The sequence below is a fragment of the Oryctolagus cuniculus genome, chromosome 1, assembly GCF_051225735.1.
Source record: "Oryctolagus cuniculus isolate XC-2025 breed Fujian yellow rabbit chromosome 1, ASM5122573v1, whole genome shotgun sequence".
NCBI classification, from domain to species: domain Eukaryota; kingdom Metazoa; phylum Chordata; class Mammalia; order Lagomorpha; family Leporidae; genus Oryctolagus; species Oryctolagus cuniculus.
Window position 1 is genome coordinate 87,494,313 of NC_142867.1, and position 17,071 is coordinate 87,511,383.

General features: G+C 39.1%; 1 protein-coding gene across 12 annotated transcripts in view; it reads right to left on the reverse strand.

Moving 5' to 3' along the window:
• Positions 1-17,071, reverse strand: part of MTMR2 (myotubularin related protein 2) — a 92,398-nt gene that overhangs the window by 30,035 nt on the left and 45,292 nt on the right. For 7 of the 12 annotated variants that reach the window (XM_017343791.4, XM_089332998.1, XM_017343785.4 and 4 more), the window contains one exon: positions 2,466-2,541. The exons of the other annotated variants lie outside the window; for them this stretch is intronic. In XM_017343791.4, the coding sequence (XP_017199280.1) occupies positions 2,466-2,511 (46 nt within the window). In that variant the 5' untranslated portion in view covers positions 2,512-2,541. The remainder of the gene's footprint in view (positions 1-2,465; positions 2,542-17,071) is intronic. 12 annotated transcript variants of the gene reach the window in all.

Genomic DNA, 17,071 nt, shown 5'->3' on the forward strand with positions numbered 1-17,071 from the left:
CTCAATGTAAAAGATAGCACTAACCAAAGGTACAGGGTGAGAAAGTACAGTACATATCCAAAACCAAGCAGGAGCCTGGTCTGGCTCTCTCCAATTTATCTTGTACCACCCTCTCTCCATTCAATTTCCCTCCCTCATTGTTTTTATTCCACACATTGTAAAATATCAGTGTTTATGATGGCTATGTTCTTCACCCTCTGCTCACTCTATTTATTCTCTTATTTTCCTCCTCCCATTCCCAACTAAGATCTCTGTGCTAATGATTACCAAATATAGACATCAAGCCTATAGCTCTCTTCTAAGTTCCTGTTTCTGCTTATTAGATATTTGCACTAGAAGTTTCTCATAGGTACCTGAAATTCAATATTCATAGATATTATACCAAGGGCTCATGAAAATGGAAAGAAGAAAATAAATTCAAGAAAATTTTAGTGATTGGCTCTCCAAATCTGTTAAGTGGCTGGAAGTTAAGATTAGCTCAGGAAAAAAAAGTGGGGGGTGGGTAATCTGGTTAACAGCAAGATTTCTGACCTGAGTGAATGGACAAATGGCATTGATGTTAGCTGAAAAAGAAAATGCAATAAAAAGTGAGTTGAGGGCTAATGGTAATGATTTTAGTTTTGGAAATGTTGGTAATAAGGTCCTATGGGGTACCCAAAATCATGTGCCTAAGACAGAAGCATTTGTTTACATGCATTAAAACAGAGGTTCAAATTGGAAATACAAATTTTGGAGTAATTAACCATACACAGTAGATAAACTAACTAATTTACATATGATCAAAAAGACTATATGGGGAGGCCGGCGCTGCGGCACACTAGGCTAATCCTCCGCCTTGCGGCGCCGGCACACCGGGTTCTAGTCCCAGTCGGGGCGCCGGATTCTGTCCCGGTTGCCCCTCTTCCAGGCCAGCTCTCTGCTGTGGCCAGGGAGTGCAGTGGAGGATGGCCCAAGTGCTTGGGCCCTGCACCCCATGGGAGATCAGGAGAAGTACCTGGCTCCTGCCATCAGATCAGCGCAGTGCGCCGGCCACGGCAGCCATTGGAGGGTGAACCAACGGCAAAGGAAGACCTTTCTCTCTGTCTCTCTCTCTCACTGTCCACTCTGTCAAAAAAAAAAAAAAAAAAAAAAAAAAAAAAAAAAAAAAAGACTATATGGGGAAAAGAGAAATGAGTCAAGGATGAAATCTTAGGGAGTACTGATATTAAAGAAAGAAGAACCAACAATAGACATGAAGGGTAATTTTCAAACATTTTGTAAGGCCAAATACCACAGGGGAAGCAGCATGGGTACTAGAATCAGAATAGGAAAGAAGAAACTGTCACAATGCTAGCTGTAACTTGAATAGCTAGGGAATCTCCCATGCCTTAGTGTCTTCCACAAAAATGGAGTTATTCTTTCTCAGAATATGACTGAGGAGGAATATATGAGACAGTAAGCACTCAATAATGGTAACTTATTATTCTATTATTATAGATACATAACATCTATATTATATCTTTATTATATTATCCAATGCTGATAATATCTAACTCAATGAGCAGTTTATCAGATCAAGAGCTTAGTTTTGTGTAAGGCTTACATAAGGGGGAGAAAGATTGAGGGGGTTTTTTAATCACATGTCAAGAAAAAGAAAACTTAGGAGGTAATAACAATCCACTTAGGAAACAGGTTCTTTCCTTTAGCTTGCTTATTTTTATGGTATTTAGGGAAAATTAACCATTTATGAGTATTAAATCCTTTTTCAAAATGATTGAAAATAAGAGGAAGTAAACAAGACAGTATTTACTTTGGCTAAGAAACCATTTACAGGCTGAGTACTTTAGGAAATGCTTAGGGCCAGATGTATTTCAGATATTAGACATTGAAATATTTGGACAGCTTATCAGCTGCATATCTCTAATTGAAAACCCAAAATCTGAATATTTGGTACATTATCACACAGATGAAACAAAGCAAAAGCATGAGAACAAAACCACAGTTTATATGTTCATTTTCAATTTCTAGTCCACATTCAGGCTGCATGGAGAAAGGCACCTACATGTAAAGGCTTGTTTTGTAACAAAGATGAATTATTATCATCAAAAATTTGACCTAAGTTTATGCAAAGAAGATCATAAAAGAAGCAAACAAGAATTTCTTTAAGGAAAAGTTACTTGCATAATGTGATAATTTAATGTTTTGTATTTTCTTTCACACAAAAAGTTTAAAAAAAATAAGGTCACTTACAAAGAAATTAAAACAAAGTAAGGAAGAAGCGGAGTATAATGTAATGTGCCTGTCTCCCAGTACTCTGAACATGAACAGTACCAAGAGGGCCAGGCCTACACTTACAGAACACCAACATGCAGGCAAGGCTATAAGGAATGGGTGCTGTCTCTAGTGTTTGTTTATTTTCTGCACACTGAAAGTACCAAATAGCTGCACAGTCAGAAAGAAAAAGGGAAAAAAATACCACTACAGACCCATGTCTTTAATATTTTCTCCTGGAAGCAAGGGTGGTTCTTCCATTTCTGCTAACTTGTTAGACTCCCTCAGGACCTAGATGGGGGGAGGGAGGGTGGCAAGAAAAAAAAAACATTTTTTTATTCAAAGCCTAATTTTTCACTCAAATTTCAACTGAGTATGCTTGCTCTTATTTAAAGCTTTATTACACCACACACACTACTTTAAGTCTAATTATAAAACTGTTGTTATGCATAACGTGAACTTTCTGCTTTCCTAGTACTTAATTTATGCCAACACACTTGACATTTATACACGAAAAAAATTTTGTTTTCATATCAAATCCTACAACAACCTAACAGTAAAGGAGGTGTTATATTCTCATTTCATGGAAGAGGGAAAAGAGGGCAACATGGTAATTAATTTAATTAATTAATTAATCAAGATCACATAGCTAAAATGCCAGTCTGGATCTGAATTATAGTTGTGATGGACTACAAGGTGTATTCCCTTTCCATTAAGCCACATTGCATTTAAGCTTAAATAAAATGAGGCTCTTATGTAGAATTAATATTTAGGGAATTTGGAAATGATATCAACAAAGAATCTTGTTGACCAACAAGTGTTAATTAAAATCAGGATGAACAATTGTTACTGAGTAGTTATTTTGTTTAGAGTGCTACACTAAATTCAAAGAAAGTTGATAGTTTTCCAAGGGAGCTAGAACCCAAAAAAGGCACACACATACCCCACCCAGCACATGTCAAAAGCTAAATATGATATCCTCCTTTGGCTACCAAAATCATTCCCTTCTCTATCCACCACTTTCACTGCCAAACAGTAAGTCTGTCTCTAATTCTTCACCTCCCTTTAATTCCCAACAGTCTGCAATCTGCCTTAGCTACGAACCCCACACTCTTTGCAAGGAACCTGCTCTCTCTCCAGTAATTTTCTTAATTTTAAAGACAGTGAACATTTCTTCACCTATTTTTACCCGGTAGCTACATTTGACACTGACTACACTTAGTACTTCTTGAAAGCACACCATCTTGGCTAACTCCTACACCTACCATTCTTGTTTTTTTAAGATTTACTTATTTACTTTGAAAGAGTTACACAAAGAGAGAAGGAGAGGAGCCAGCACCGTGGCACAATAAGTTAATCCTCCGCCTGTGGCGCCGGCATCCCATATGGGCGCCGGTTCTAGTCCTAGCTGCTCCTCTTCCAGTCCAGCTCTGCTGTGGCCTGGGAGGGCAGTGGAGGATAGCCCAAGTCCTTGGGCCCCTGCACCCACATGGGAGACCAGGAAGAAGCACCTGGCACCTGGCTCTGGATTGGCAAAGCTCTGGCCGTTGTGGCCATTGGGGAGTGAACGAAGGAAGACCTTTCTCTCTGTCTCTCCCTCTCACTGTCTGTAACTCTATCTCACAAATAAATAAATAAATCTTTAAAAAAGAGAGAGAGAGAGAGAGACTTCCATCTGCTGGTTCACTCCCCAATTGGCCGCAATGGCTGGAGCCGCACCTATCTGGAGCCAGGAGCTTCCTCCAGGTCTCCCATTTGGGTGCAGGGGCCCAAGGACTTGGGCCATCTTCCACTGCTTTCCCAGGCCAGAACAGAGAGCTGGATTGGAAGTGGCACAGCCAGGTCTCAAACCGGCACCCATATGAGATGCCAGCACTGCAGGCAGTGGCTTTACCCACACACCACAGTGCCGCCCCTCCCCGACCATTCTTTACCAGTGGCCTTCATGTTCCTTTTCTTCCTTCCCTCCTCCTTGCAAGTTCGTCCTAGACTCATTTCTTACTTTACTCAACTCCTAAGGATCTCATGCCTACCAAGTACTTAAACTAACTTCAATCTATATTGCCTGCAAAGATGTGTCTTAGGTTCTATTTCCATACATTTAACTGCCCGATGTTAATTCCCACCTGGATGTACCATAGATGCCTTGAACCCATGAACCCTACAACTTGTCTGTGTTCCATACATAGCAAATGGCATTATCGATCATTCAGTTGTCTAAGCCAGTACTTAAGGAAAGAGCAAAGAGCAGCAACATCTATGAGCAGATTCAAGCCACTTCCTTCAATCTTGGTTTGCTTCATTACACTGAAAACCAATACCTCTACCCCACCCCCAAGTTCTTAAAAATTTTAATTAGCTTTTGACTCTATTTCCTTCCATTTACATAGAAGACTTAAGGTCCTCAAAAGAAGGTAAGAAGGAAGGGGGAAAGGCAAGGTATTATGACCTTAAAAGTCACCTTTTGCAAGCCTTCAGAAGTGGCTTAGATATCTCCTTCGCATGAGATCCTGCCTTGTACTTACCATACCACTCTAACTGCCGGTTGGGCCTCTTCTCTACATACTAGACCAAGTATAGGGATGCCATATCACGCACACTTCTGAATACTCACGACCAATACAACATGAACCACATATTTATTTAAATCATCGAGTAGCTACATTTTAAAAAGTAAAAAGAGGGAATGGGCGTTTAGGGCACCTGTATCCCACATCAGAGTGCCTGGGTCAGAGTCTCAGCTTTGGCTCCTGAATTCCAGTTTCCTGCCAATGCAGATCTTGGGAGATACTAGTGATGGCTCAGTAAATGGATTCCTGCCACCCGTGGGGGGAGAATTGGGTTCCCAGTTTCTACCTCAGCTTCTGTGGGCATTTGAGGAATAAACAAATGGATAGCAGTTCATTTGCTCTCTCTGCCTCTGCCTATTTTCCTCCCCCTGCTTCTTAATCACAAATAAAATAAAAAGAAATGAAAAAAAGATCTAATATATATTCTTTAATCCAATGTATTGAAGCTATTCCCATTTTAACAAGTAAAAGATGTTTCTAAAGATATATTTATTTTATTTGAGAGGAAGATTTACAGAGTCAGGGGGAAGCAGAAAGAGATCTTCCATCCACTAGTTCACACCCCACTGGCCTCAACAGCTGCACTGGGACAGGCTAAAGTCAGGAACCAGAAGCCTCTTCCAGGTCTCCCATGTGGGTGAGGGGCCCTAGAACTTGGGCCATCTTCTGCTGCTTTCCCAAGAACATTAGCTGGACTGGAAACGGAGTATCTAGGACATGAACCAGTACATGGGATACTGGCATTGCGGGTGGCAGCTTAACTCGCTTCACCATGACACAGGCCCCTATTTTTAAACTATTGAAGACATATTTTATATTCTTTTTAATTCAAACTATGCCTTCGAATACCCAGAGTATATTTTATACTTATGACATCTCAAAGACATCTCAAGTGCTCAGTCGTGATATGTCTAGTGGCTCCTATATTACGCAGTACAAATAAAATGAATTTAATCTTTCTGGATTAAACAAAAGTGTTAAACAGTATTGTCTCAGTCCAAAGCTCACCTAAGGCCAATAACTGAGACCTATGTAAGAACAAATTCTGTTCCATAAATCTTCAATCAAAACAAATTCATTCTTTTGAAGGCTTAAAAATTTGTTTATAAAGTACTTCAATGCAATATATACAGCAGAGTATGTGCATATGTATTTTGTGTGTACTGTGTGTGTTTTTATGTGTGCAAATATTCTAAAAGTCAAAAAATGTCATCTTTAATGAATGCTATCTAGTTGAAGTTTCTGACAGGGTGTTTCACGTAGTCATAATCCAGCTCTCTAGTATGGCCTGGGAAAGCAGTGGAAGATGGCCCAAGTCCTTGGGCCCCTGACCCCACTAGGAGACCTGGAAGAAGCTCCTGGCTTTGGATCGGCACAGCTCCAGCCGTTGTGGCCATCTGGGGCGCAAACCAGTGGATGGAAGACCTCTCTCTCTGTCTCTACCTCTCTCTGTAACTCTGCCTTTCAAATAAATAAAATAAATCTTAAAAAAAAAAAAAAAAAGGAAAGAAGAAAAGGAGGAAGGGAGCTGTACAACAGGACTACATTAGAGGTTACACATAAACAACTCGCTCTATAGCTGAAGATATGAAAAGGAACTCAAACTAGCCCTCAAGTGAACAGAGCAGGCAGAGACAAGGACAATCCAGACCATTTGTTCACTAATAAACACCAGTTCTAGACAGCTTTATCCTTAATCAAACAAAAGAGGAAAAAAAAAAAAAACAGGGGCCAAATAAAAGATTATCTGACTAAGAAAAGCAAAGATCAGCCTGATGCTCATTAAAAAAAATAAATAAAAGGAAGCTTCTAAAAATAATTCACTATAGGTATAAGCAGAAATAGTTAAAAGATAGTAAGCATACCTAAAAGAACATTAGCCATATTTCCTAAGAAAAAGGAACAGAAAGGCATAGGAGACACACATGGAGAGAAGACAAAAGGGTAAGTTGATGAATCACTATAAGGAAACAGTCAGTGTGTCCACACCAGAGTATCTCCAAGGTTGGAAGTCACATTTGTGAGCGCTACAGTAACATGATTCGGTAACTCAGATTCCAAGGCTCACTTAGCTATTTCTCCCAGAGAAAGCTGTCATAGAGTCATATTTTCTAAGAGATTTTGAATATGAGGTATGGAAGTATAATTGAAAATAGAGAACCAGAAATGGAGCTTGTAAACAATCAGTGCATCAGTCATTGGTGGTTGCAATGGCAAGTCAAATGTGAGATTAACTCCCTAGAAGCCTTGATCCAGTGTATTCAAATAAGACCCCTATGGGGTGGGGGAATTATTGTCTGAGATAATAAAGTCTTGCTTATAGGCAAGAGAAATAGTAATGCATTCAATTCTAATTCCTTGCTGTTGGACTTGACTATGTCTAGCCAGTGTGATTTATAGGGGCTTTTGTTTTTTCTACTCTTGGCTTTTGTATGTACAATTGTTTTGAAATACTGAGCATATTTGCTTTGAATTTTATCTCTTAATTTTGTATTTATCCTTTGAATAAAAATGAAAACTGAATACTGCTTTTAATTTATTCTCCTTGCTGCTATGTAGAAACCTAGAACTGTGAGAAATCTGTGGAATTCCTGTCTTTTGTTCTTGGTTGTTAACTTGGACCCATGTGTTGTGACTAAAGTTTAAAGCATTTCTTTGTTTGAAAAAAAAGGTAATTTTGAAAAAAAAATGTAATATGAAAATAAAATACGTATGAAGTTAGTAAAGAATTGACTCAATTATTCAGAAAACCAGCATTAATGTTGAGGGAAAACATAAAAAGTACTCTAAGAATTTGAAGGAAATAAACAAAGATAAAATCATGAGGGAACGGCTGAAAAGCCCATGAGAGTATTTCAGGCATGGAAAGCCAAGACACTCTGGGGGAAAAAAAAAAAAAAAAAAACCTAAATGAAAGATCTCCACGTGTTAAAAAAAAAATCAGGAGGGAAAATGATAATCAAGGTATGATTTCTATTTTCTAAGGGAAAATATCAAGACACTGAGTAAATAAAGATGTGCCCTTGGACTCAGTAACTATTCTTAAGTATATTGATCAAAACTGTTTATCATATTCCAAACAAAATCAACAAACCCCAGAGACATATCTAGGTACCTCTTGGCAAATCTTTTTGAACTACAAGAATTAAAAGACAAATTAAAAGAAAATGGGTAGAAAAAAATAAAGAGAAATTACCTTCAAAGGAAGCAAAATCAGGTTAGCTTCAGATTTATCTATAATATACTCTAGAAGACACTGACAAAATGTTACTAACAGAGTTGTGAAGGAAAATGCTTCTGCAGTGTGTTTAATGGCAATAGGAAGTCACTCTCAGATATGCCAGGTCTTGGAAAATATAACCCAGAAGACTCTTTTTTGAGATAAAGGGAAAATATTACCTGAAGCTATATCTCACTGAAAAGGGGGGGGGGGAATTAAATTTATATAAGAAATTTGTTGGGCATGGTGAAGATTTTATTTCCCTCCTCTACAAAAGAAAAAAAAATCCTAATTCATTATCCTCATAGTAATAACCTGTCTTAGCTTCTTCATTATTCAATTATTTTATTTAAGATATTATTTCTCATCTTACAGGTTTGCAACCATTAAATAAAATAGCTGTGACATAAAGGGATCTTCAAAGTACTATAAAGTGTAAGATACTATTATTCAGCGACAGCAGCATCAACAGAGCTTTCACTATCTTTTCTCACAATGGCCTGTTGACATGTTGCCTCACTCTTCCACTCTAAATCACATAAGGGATTAATATTTGAGACAGCATTTCATATATAGAACCATTAATCAATCAATCTTTCCCTCCCCCTCAAGGCAAATTACTAAATTCTAGATATAACAAGTATCTGACTATCCTAAAGAAATGAGCAAATATTTTCCTTTTAATATTTCTGTGGGCTGAGAAGATAACAGAAATATTCTAAGAGTATGGGACAACTTGGAAAAATTAAGAGAAAGGAGAAAGCTATTTGAGAGAAGAAAGGAGAAAGCTTAAAAACTAAAATGGAGTTAAAGTCTATCTTCATACAGGTCTTCAAAAAAAGAGGTGGGGGGGTGTCAGTGGTAGAAAGAGAGGGACAGAAGTATCTTCAATCCCCTGGTTCATGCCACAACAGTCACAGTTGGGCCTGGCAGAAATCAGGAGTCAGGAACTTAATCCTGGTCTCCGACATGGGTGGCAGAGGCACAAGTACTTGGGCTGTCTTCTACTACCATCCAAGGAGTATTAGCAGGAAGTTGGCTGGGGAACAGAGTAGCCAAATTCAAGTCAGCACCCTGATATGAAAGGCTGGCATCGCAAGCTTCAGCTTAACCCACTGCAACTGGTAGTCATAGGGAGTTCCTTGCAAACTTTGTGGAGATTTTTATAATAAAATACTGGGGGGGTGGTAAGAATTATAATATGACCAGTCATGTAAAGTAAATTATTACAGCTTTCTGAAGGAGGCAGATGGCACAGTCAAGGAAATTCATAGATTTGAGCAAAGATAAAATGATAATCTTGGAGAGAAATGCAAAATCCTGCAATAGTCTGTGGTAGTAGAAATGAAGAATATAATAAACTGGCAAAAGTGACCAAATTTTACCTTAGGATTATAAAAAAGACAGAGGCAATTATATAAATAATACTTAAGGATATTTACTTGGAAGGAATTGCATCTCAGATATGTCACTTATTGAAGAAAAAAGATTCAATGAAGAAACAAAGTGAATTCAAAACAAAACATGCAACTCAAAAACTCTAGGAGCCAACCTTCCTAAGATGGAGGTGGGAGAACTAAGAAAACAAAGCCAAACTGACTCATGGATTTTTCAGCATGGCTTTAGTACATAGCTTTAGTACATAACATAGCTTTAGAACAGAATAAGTTACATAACCCTGAGTGGAGAGAAATTTGCTCCTGGAAAAACCCCCTTGCTTTTACTAGGGCAAAATAATGGTGCCAACTGGCTATGATAGCTGTTTCCTATCAGATGCATCAGATTCTTGTCATAATAGGTAATATTAGCCATGCTCTTTCACAGCACTGAATACAGTATCTAATCTTTTTATTATGATCAAGAAGTCTATTAACTTTATTAAAATCTTACACGTAAGAAACTATAGGTTCAAATTTAATTCTTTTTTTAATTTCTAATACATAGCCAGTATGGTTTTGATCTCTGCAATGCTAATTTTCTTCCAAGCCCTCTTCATCAAATTATTTTCAAACTGCTCAGTAATTTTCCAGGTGACTTTAACCTCCCTCTTCCCTCTCTTTCTCCTTCATCCACCTACACCGCCAGACACACACACACACAATTAAGAAATCACTGTAAGGGAAATTTAGAAACCTTGATCTGGAAATTGATAAATTTATGAGTCAGTTTCACATGGAATGGTCAGATGGGAGAAAACAGGAAAGAATTTTTCTGAAATCTGCAAAACATTAAGTAACAATCACTTGAAAGGGGGAAAAAAAGCCTAAAAAAGTTACAAACTATCCTCCACATTTTCTAAACACTCTAAAACCCAGAAGAATAAAAATGATCAACTTTATTTTATTGGATAATTCTAAAGAAAAAGTTTTATTTCATTTTATTCTATTTTTTATACAACTTGACTGATAAACCATAATGCAGGCAGATGAACCAAATGAAAATCTTAACAGGGCAGAGCCACAGACTGGTATGTGTGATGAATTTATTGGTCATACATTTGAAAAGTACATCTAAATTCTAGCACAGGGAAGCCCTTTCTTTTTATAACATAGTCAAAGACAATTTGGTTTTCAGCTAAAACCACAATTGCTAACAGCTAAAGAACATTACATCACTGTCGATGACTCAACAACCAAAAAAGCATGAATAGCTAAAGAACAGTCTGGAAGCACCATTTCAAGCCATGGGTTGCAGTATGTAATAAAGATATGATGCAGTCCTAACCAGTAGTAAATCACAATGTGACCTGTTCGGGAAAGAAGGTTGTTACAAATAGATCTAGTTAAGATGAGGTTATGCTGGAGCAGGGTGCACCCCTAATTCAGCACTATGTGTGTCCTAACATGAAGAGCGCCACATTGAGGGCAGGGTTCATGCCGTGTGAAGTTAGAAGTAGAGATGGACTAACAAATCAAGAATCCAAGGAACACAGAGGGCTGTTGTTCTTCACCAGCAACCAGGAGACATGGGACAGATTCTCACAGCCCTCTGGGGTAGCAGGAACCAACCCTGCCAACACCTTCATTTCAGATTTCTAGCCTCCAGAGCTGTGAGAAGGTACATTTACATTGTTTTAAGTCACTCATTTTGTGGTATTCTATTAACAGCAGCCATAGGAAATTAATATGCCAAACACCAAGAAAAAAATTCCAATTTTAAGGAAAATGTCCTTTAGTATGTTAAATGGATAAACCAACAATGACATATCAATACCAAAAATATTATTCAGTGATAAAAAAGAAATGAGCTATTAAGCCACAAAATCATACTGAGGAACCTTAAAAGATATCACTGCTGGGGCCGGTGCCGTGGCTCACTTGGTTTATCCTCCACCTGCGGCACCGGCATCCCATATGGGTGCCGGGTTCTAGTCCCGGTTGCTCCTCTTCCAGTCCAGCTCTCTGCTTTGGCCCGGGAGGGCAGTGGAAGATGGCTCAATTGCTTGGGCCCTGCACCCGCATGGGAGACCACGAGAAGCACCTGGCTCCTGGCTCCTGACCGGCACAGCACCGACCGTAGTGGCCATTTGGGGGGTGAACCAACGGAAGAAAGACCTTTCTTTCTGTCTCTCTCTCTCTCACTAACTCATCAGTGGGGTAAACCAGCAAATGGAAGATTCTCTCTCTTTCTCCACCTTACCTGTCTCTGTAACTCTGTCTTTCAAATAAATAATTAAATCTTTAAAAAAAATGCATTATCTGAACTAAGAGGCCAGCTTACCAGACATAAGAACTAGAAGACTACAAAGAATGAAAAGTAAAGGTGAAAACGAGCACTTTCAAAGGGTGTTAGGTTTTGACAAAGGGGAAAATAACTTGGTAGTTCTTACTCTTCCCCTGATTCCGTACTTTCCTGAGGACTTTCTACATTCCAGATACTGAGCACTAAAGATACAACAAGGAACAAGATAGATTTATCTTGGGCCTCGTTTTTCCTTAAATCTTTGTTTTTGTAAATATCTTGTACATATTTTTCAATACAGTAGCAGAGTATCTCATTAACATGATGTAGACCACTCCACAGTGTTCTGCCCTGTCTGTTCCTTAGTAATGCGTTCATCATATAGCTACCATGAAGTATTCACTAATCTGCTTACCTCTTTTTCCATGATGTAAGTCCTAAGTTTCACACCGGTGAGACCATGTTCTACGGGATGCTTCTTCCCCAGGACACCCAGGAAATTTCAACAGGGTAGTGAGTTACTGAATAAATGCACAGATTTTATTTGGAACTATGAGTAAAATACAAAATTTCTTCCTTGAGAATGCCACATGTGGCAGACAGTTTCAAATTTCACTCATTAGGAGTGCTCCTTAAACTTTTCCACCAACTAATAAAGCCAATGGGAAGACATAATGCTCCCCATACCCAATGGAGCTTGAGGATCAACTGGACACAAGTATGAAATAGCTTTTAGGTCATACTCATTCAAGCACAATAATGTGTCCTAGGGACACAGCCAGAATTTCTGCCCCTACAGAGCTTAATCTGAGAGATGATAGATGAACGATAATCAAATACACAAGAAAAGGTCCCTGCCATTTTTGAACAGGGAAGAGAATAAGAGGTACAAGTGGTATATCAGGAGGTATATGCTATAAATAACAGAATAATGACAAATTGTGAGAGAAAATAAATCACAGTACCATATCAGAGTGATTGGGGAAGCTATTTTAAACATCAAGAAAGGCCTCCTCAATCAGAAGATTTTTTTCAAGATTTGTATTTATTTATTCAAAAGGCAAAATGAGAGAGAGGGAGAGACAAAGAAATATTCCATCTGCTGGTTCACCCCCCAAATGGCAGCAATGGCTGTAGTTAGGCCAGGCCAAAGGCAGGAGCCAGGAACTCCATCCTGGTCTCCTATGTGGGTGGCAGGGGCCCACATACTTGGGCCAATCTCCACTGCTTTCCCAGGTGCATTAGCAGGAAGCTGAATCGAAAGCAGAACAACCAGCACTTGGAGTGGCATTCCAATACGAGAGGCTAGCATCACAGGCGGTAGCTTAACCTACTGTACCAGCACGATGCCCCAGAAGATACTTTCTGAGCTGAATAATATAATAATATTTATATATAATATATAAATAAACATATACAATATATACAATAAATATATATAATAAAGACACTTTTTGAGCTGAATAATAATAATAAAGCCAGTTTCATGAAGAGCAAATAAGTAGAGGGTAAGCAAATACAAAGGCCTTTAGACAAGAATGATTCTGACATGGGGCTGGTGTTGTGGCATAGCAGGTTAAGCCAGCCACTGTCAAAGAAGCCAGCATCAAATATGGGCAAAGCAGTTCATGTCCTGGCTGCTCCACTTCAAACCCAGCTTCATGCTAATGAACCTGGGAAAGCAGCACAGAATGGCCCATGTTCTAGTGCCCCTGCATCCACGTTGGAGATCTGGATGAAGCACCTGGCTCCGTTTCAACCTGGCCCAACCCAGCTGTTGTGACCATTTGGGGAGTGAACCAACGGATTAAAGTTCTGTCTCTCCCTCCCTATGTGACTCTGCCTTTCAAATAAATGAATAAATCTAAAAAAGAAAATATAAAGGATTCTCATCCACGTTACATATCCAATAACCAGCACAGGGCAGTAGAGAACTCACTGATAGGAGTCGTCACTCAGAGTCTCAGGATAACAGAGGCTCATTTTAATGTGTTTCTATGGTCAACACGTCAGGGGGAGAATCCGTGGTGAATTAATGCACTTGCTCTTTTTTTTTAAAGAATTTTTTTAAATATTTGAAAGGCAGAGTTAGAGAGGGAGAGGCAGAGGCACAGAGCAAGGAGTCTTCCATCCACTGGTTCATGCCCCAAATGGCCACAACAGCCAGGGCTAGGCCAAGCTGAAGCCAGGAGCTTCATCCCAGTCTCCCATTTGGGTGCAGGGGCCAAAGCACTTGGGCCATCTTCCACTGCTTTCCTAGGCACATTAGCAGGGAGCTGGATCAGAAGTGGAGTCACCAGGACTCAAACCTATGCCCATAAAGGATGCTGGCATTATAGACAGCAGCTTAACTCACTATGCTACAGCACCAGCCACAAAGTACTTGTTTTTAAGAACCAGCATCCCAATTTAACCAAAGTAAGTTATGTGGCTAAGCCTGAATTTAAAGGAAAGAGAACAATTCTACACAAATCTTGAAGGAGAACTAGAAGCACTGAGAATTGTTCTAATAGTTACTAAAAAGATCATATGCTAGCACCTTGGGGAGCAAAGTGGGTATAAGAGATAAGGTTGGAAATTTATCTTTCCTTTCACATTAAAATTCAAAAGAATTCTGCCCTCCACTTCAAAACACATTAAAGTTTGTTTCAATATCAAATAAAATGTTCTCTCAACTTTTTCAGCTGTCATTGATATTACAGTACTATGTATTTCATGACAAACAGATGTCATAAGGGTCTTGAAGGTCTTCAAAAAGTTTGTGGAAAATGTATGTACTGAATACTCTATGCATGAATTTAAAAATTTTAGTAATAGGGCTGGCGCTGTGGTATAGCTGGTTAAGCTGCTGTCTGCAGCACCAGCATTCCCTATGAACGCTGGTTTGAGTCCCAGCTGCTCCACTTCTGATCCAGCTCACTACTAATGCACCTGAGAAAGCAGCAGAAGATAACCCAAGTGCTTGGGCCCCTGCACTCAAGTGAGACACCCAGAAGAAGCTCCTGGATCTTGGCTTTGGCCTGGCACAGCCTCAGCAGTTGCGGCCATTTGCAGAGTGAACCAGTGATGGAAGGTATTTCTCTCCCTTTCCCTCGCTCCCTTTCTCCCTCTCTCCCCCCTCACTGTAGTTTCAACTTATAAATTACAATAAATCTTTAAAACAATTTTAGTACCAAATTAAACTCATCTTCAAGGTACTAAAAGGATACGACAACAGTTTAGAAATAAGGCCTGTCACAGCAACATGAATTCAACCAAAACAAGAACAAGTATCAAATTTATGGTGAACAGTGAGTGAAGAATGATGACACTATTAAGTATTACAAAAAGTTCATGGGGTCAATGCTCCCAAAGAAATCAGCAACTTTCAAAGATAACTTGCTTTAAGAAGGAATCAGACAATGTTAAAGACAGACGCTTACATTGGCAGACTATATCCATTAATTTGCAACGAAAAAAGGACTGATGACTAGCAGCAGAAACAACAACCAACACTACAGACATCTCAATAGGTTCTGCTTACACAATTCAAATTGAAAAATTAAAGTGGAACAAACTTCCCATGTAAAAGGTACTAAAACTGTTGTTCACAGATGAGCTGCACAGGGCTCCTCAGTTCAAGTTCAGCTACTCTATAAGCTTAGCATTTATGACTGACATGTTTCAAGAACGTTATTTTGAGACAAACTACCAAGAAATCAACACACACTGAAAATTACTTAAAAGCTACTATGTAATTACACTGGAAGCATTTTTTTTTTTTTTTTTTTTTGACAGACAGTGAGAGAGAGAGAGAGAGACAGAGAGAAATCTCTTCTTTTTCCGTTGGTTCACCCCACAAATGGCCACCATGGCCGGCACTGTGCTGATCCGAAGCCAGGAGCCAGGTGCTTCCTCCAGGTCTCCCATGTGAGTGCAGGGCCCAAGCACTTGGGCCATCCTCCACTGCCTTCCAGGGCCACAGCAGAGAGCTGGACTGGAAGAGAAGCAACCGGGACAGAATCCAGCGCCCCGACCGGGACTAGAACCCAGGGTGCCGGCGCCGCAGGCAGAGGATTAGCCTAGTGAGCCGCGGCGCCGGCCTACACTGGAAGCATTTGAGAAGGTCTTACTTTATCTTTTTCCTGGGGGAGGGGAGGTGGGGAAGAATGATAGAAAATAGTAGTATATTGAGACAAGAAACACACACACACACACATTCAAAAAATTTGTGGAAAATGTGTATTATCTGTTAATATCATTTCTCCACAAACTTTATGAAGAAACTTCTATGTCCATAGTCAGTATATATTGTTACGTATTATACTTTACATAGATAACATTTCATTCATTTATTAATTTCTCAGCTGATGGATGCTAATCATGTACACAAATGACATTTTGAAGATCTTCATCTAAATCTACTTGAATAAAAGTGAGAGTTTCTAAACAAGTAAAACCAGAACTGCAAAGAGTAATTTTTGGTAAATATTGTCATATTTCTCTCTAATATGACTATATTGATTCATACTACCATCACCTCTATATGGGAGTTCCCTTTTCTCCCCTTAAACAATATTTGCTATTACCATACTTTTAAATATTTTTACTGATCTCGGATGTCAAATAATGTCTCTCTGTTGCTTTAAAAAGTAATATATCCCCAATTATAGTGGTTTAACATTTTAACATATTAACAATTTCTGTATATTCATCTTTAAATCTCTAGTTTATAGCTTTTCTCGACTTTCTACTAGTTATTTTATTAACTTGCAGGGTTTTGTGTTTTTTTGTTTTTTTGTGTGTGTGTGTTTTTTTGACAGGCAGAGTGGACAGTGAGAGAGACAGAAAGAAAGGTCTTCCTTTTCCATTGGTTCACCCTCCAATGGCCGCTGCGGCCGGTGCACTGCACTGATCAGAAGCAGGAGCCAGGTGCTTCTCCTGGTCTCCCATGCGGGTGCAGGGCCCAAGCACTTGGACCATCCTCCACTGCACTCCCGGGCCACAGCAGAGAGAGAGAAGCAATCGGGACTAGAACCCGGTGTGCTGGTGCCACAGGCGGAGGATTAGCCTATTGAGCCACGGTGCGGGCTGCAGGGTTCTTTTTAAATATATTTTGGATACTAATGCTTTACCAATTTACATGTATTCTTTGCATGTCTATTTTTCCAAAATGTAGTTTTCTTTTTTCAGGTTCTTCACATAGGAGGTTTGTAATACATAAAGTCAATAAGTCTCAGAACAATAAAAATACTATTCTTTTATGGTTACTGCTGTAGGGTCTTGTTTAAAATATTGTTGCTAATTTAATATTATAAAGATGTGACACTTTCTTCTAAAATTTTGATTTTCAATTCTAGATTTTTAATCT